Source organism: Octopus bimaculoides, chromosome 10 (genome assembly GCF_001194135.2).
Source record: "Octopus bimaculoides isolate UCB-OBI-ISO-001 chromosome 10, ASM119413v2, whole genome shotgun sequence".
NCBI lineage: Eukaryota > Metazoa > Mollusca > Cephalopoda > Octopoda > Octopodidae > Octopus > Octopus bimaculoides.
This window is the reverse complement of record NC_068990.1, coordinates 94,296,669-94,298,463: the sequence shown is the minus strand read 5'-3', so window position 1 is coordinate 94,298,463 and position 1,795 is coordinate 94,296,669. Positions and strand designations below refer to the sequence as shown.

Sequence of the window (1,795 nt, the reverse complement as noted above, 5' to 3'; positions counted from 1 at the left end):
CGTAAGCAACTGGCCACCAAGGCAGCCAGGAAAAGTGCCCCAGCTACTGGCGGTGTGAAGAAACCTCATCGTTACAGGCCTGGGACCGTTGCTCTTCGTGAAATCAGACGTTACCAAAAATCCACGGAACTTCTCATCAGGAAGCTCCCTTTCCAGAGACTTGTCCGTGAAATCGCTCAGGACTTCAAGACCGATCTTCGTTTCCAGAGTTCTGCTGTGATGGCTCTTCAAGAGGCTAGCGAAGCTTACTTGGTTGGTCTTTTCGAAGATACCAACTTGTGTGCTATCCACGCGAAGAGAGTGACCATCATGCCCAAGGACATCCAGCTTGCCCGTCGCATCCGTGGCGAGAGAGCTTAAGTCGCTTTTGCTTTGTCAGCATCTTAAAATGGCCCTTTTTAGGGCCCCTACATTATATCCTTAGTATTCTCTTTCGATCATTTGATATGCTATACTTTTGTTTGCGTTTTCTTTAGTTAGATTATAAGTTTGATATAGATTGGCTGAGATGGATTCGCGTTTGCATCGACCAGTTAATACTTTTCTCGTTTCATGTTATTCTATGAGTTTCGATGCACTTGAATCCTATATTAAATTTTAATTCGGTTGCATGATCAGTTTGTACATTTTGGAAATTGTTTAACCCACAGCTTTCCCTTCAGATAATGTAGCTCGGACACGGATTTTATAAAGTTGGGGGTTATAATATCTCTGTAAAGGACATTTTTCCCTGCCCAGACTCCACAAGGTAATAAACAAAAGTAAATGTGGAAGGCATCCATACAGAAGTGTAGGAATACCTACGTCAGATTTTGAAATACGCCAGCAGTGGATCGCCTTTAGGTGCATCGTTATTCCATTCACCTTCCATTAAGTGTTTATGAGGAGAGATAAAAATTACCAGTGACAAGGAAGGTAACTTGGTCGTGAGATGTTTGAAGTAATAACTAAATGGCCCTTAAGTCTCAATTCTTTTTCATAATGGTCTTCCGCCTAAAAGTCTAGAAAGTTTATTTTAACTAACTATGGTAGTGGTATTAATATGCGGTTTTCTCCTATCATGAATTATTGGTTGTTGATTAAAAAATATTTGCGGAGAGCAGCCTTTTAGGTATATAAAAAAGATTAGGGTCTTTTAGCACATCGCACGACCACCTGATACCTTCCTCGTCTCTTTCTTACACCCCTGCCTCCCTCTGATTTTTCAGTTAACTGCAATAGCATTTCTTTCTTCACACGGCCTCCATGTCAGATTCGCATCATTATAAGACTGGCCTAAGTACCCCACAGCTTTAATTTTGGAATTTTCACTTTTGCGAACTTGTGTTGCACAAATTCACACGATTATGAGCTGATTTTGGCGTATTCTACGAGCATAACGATACGACGTCGGAAAATACACTTTTTAAATTTACACCCTGCCCCTTCCAGACTGAAATGTTTTTATTATTTTAGCGAATTAGATAAAAACATTGAAGTGAAAAGCATTTGTCCATTTATTTATTTATAAATATCCGTTTATCTCTGTACACACGTATATATATTTAGAAACCCCGTCTTCGAAAACGAATCCGCTGGAAAATATCGAAGATGTCCGTGTGTGTGTGTGTGGGGAAACATTTTCATATTCGGGCACTGGTCATGCTATTAGCTGTCAGAAGTGAAAGTGATCACTGCTAGAGAAGTATCTGTCTGTCTGCCTGTTGCTGGCCTGTCGATTCTTTGGCTACTGACAGCTAATACCATGACTGGACGGAGCGAGCTATATGTCTGTCTGTCTATCTATCTATTACTC

At 40.7% G+C, this 1,795-nt stretch overlaps 1 protein-coding gene across 1 annotated transcript; it reads left to right on the top strand.

Annotated features, from left to right (window-relative positions):
* LOC106875095 (histone H3) lies at positions 1–406 on the top strand (the record flags this gene model as incomplete). The annotated part of the gene is made up of 1 exon (XM_014923074.2): positions 1–406. A coding segment is annotated over one exon (360 nt), but the record flags the coding sequence as incomplete, so codon positions are not given.
* Between the last annotated feature and the right edge of the window lie 1,389 nt (positions 407–1,795).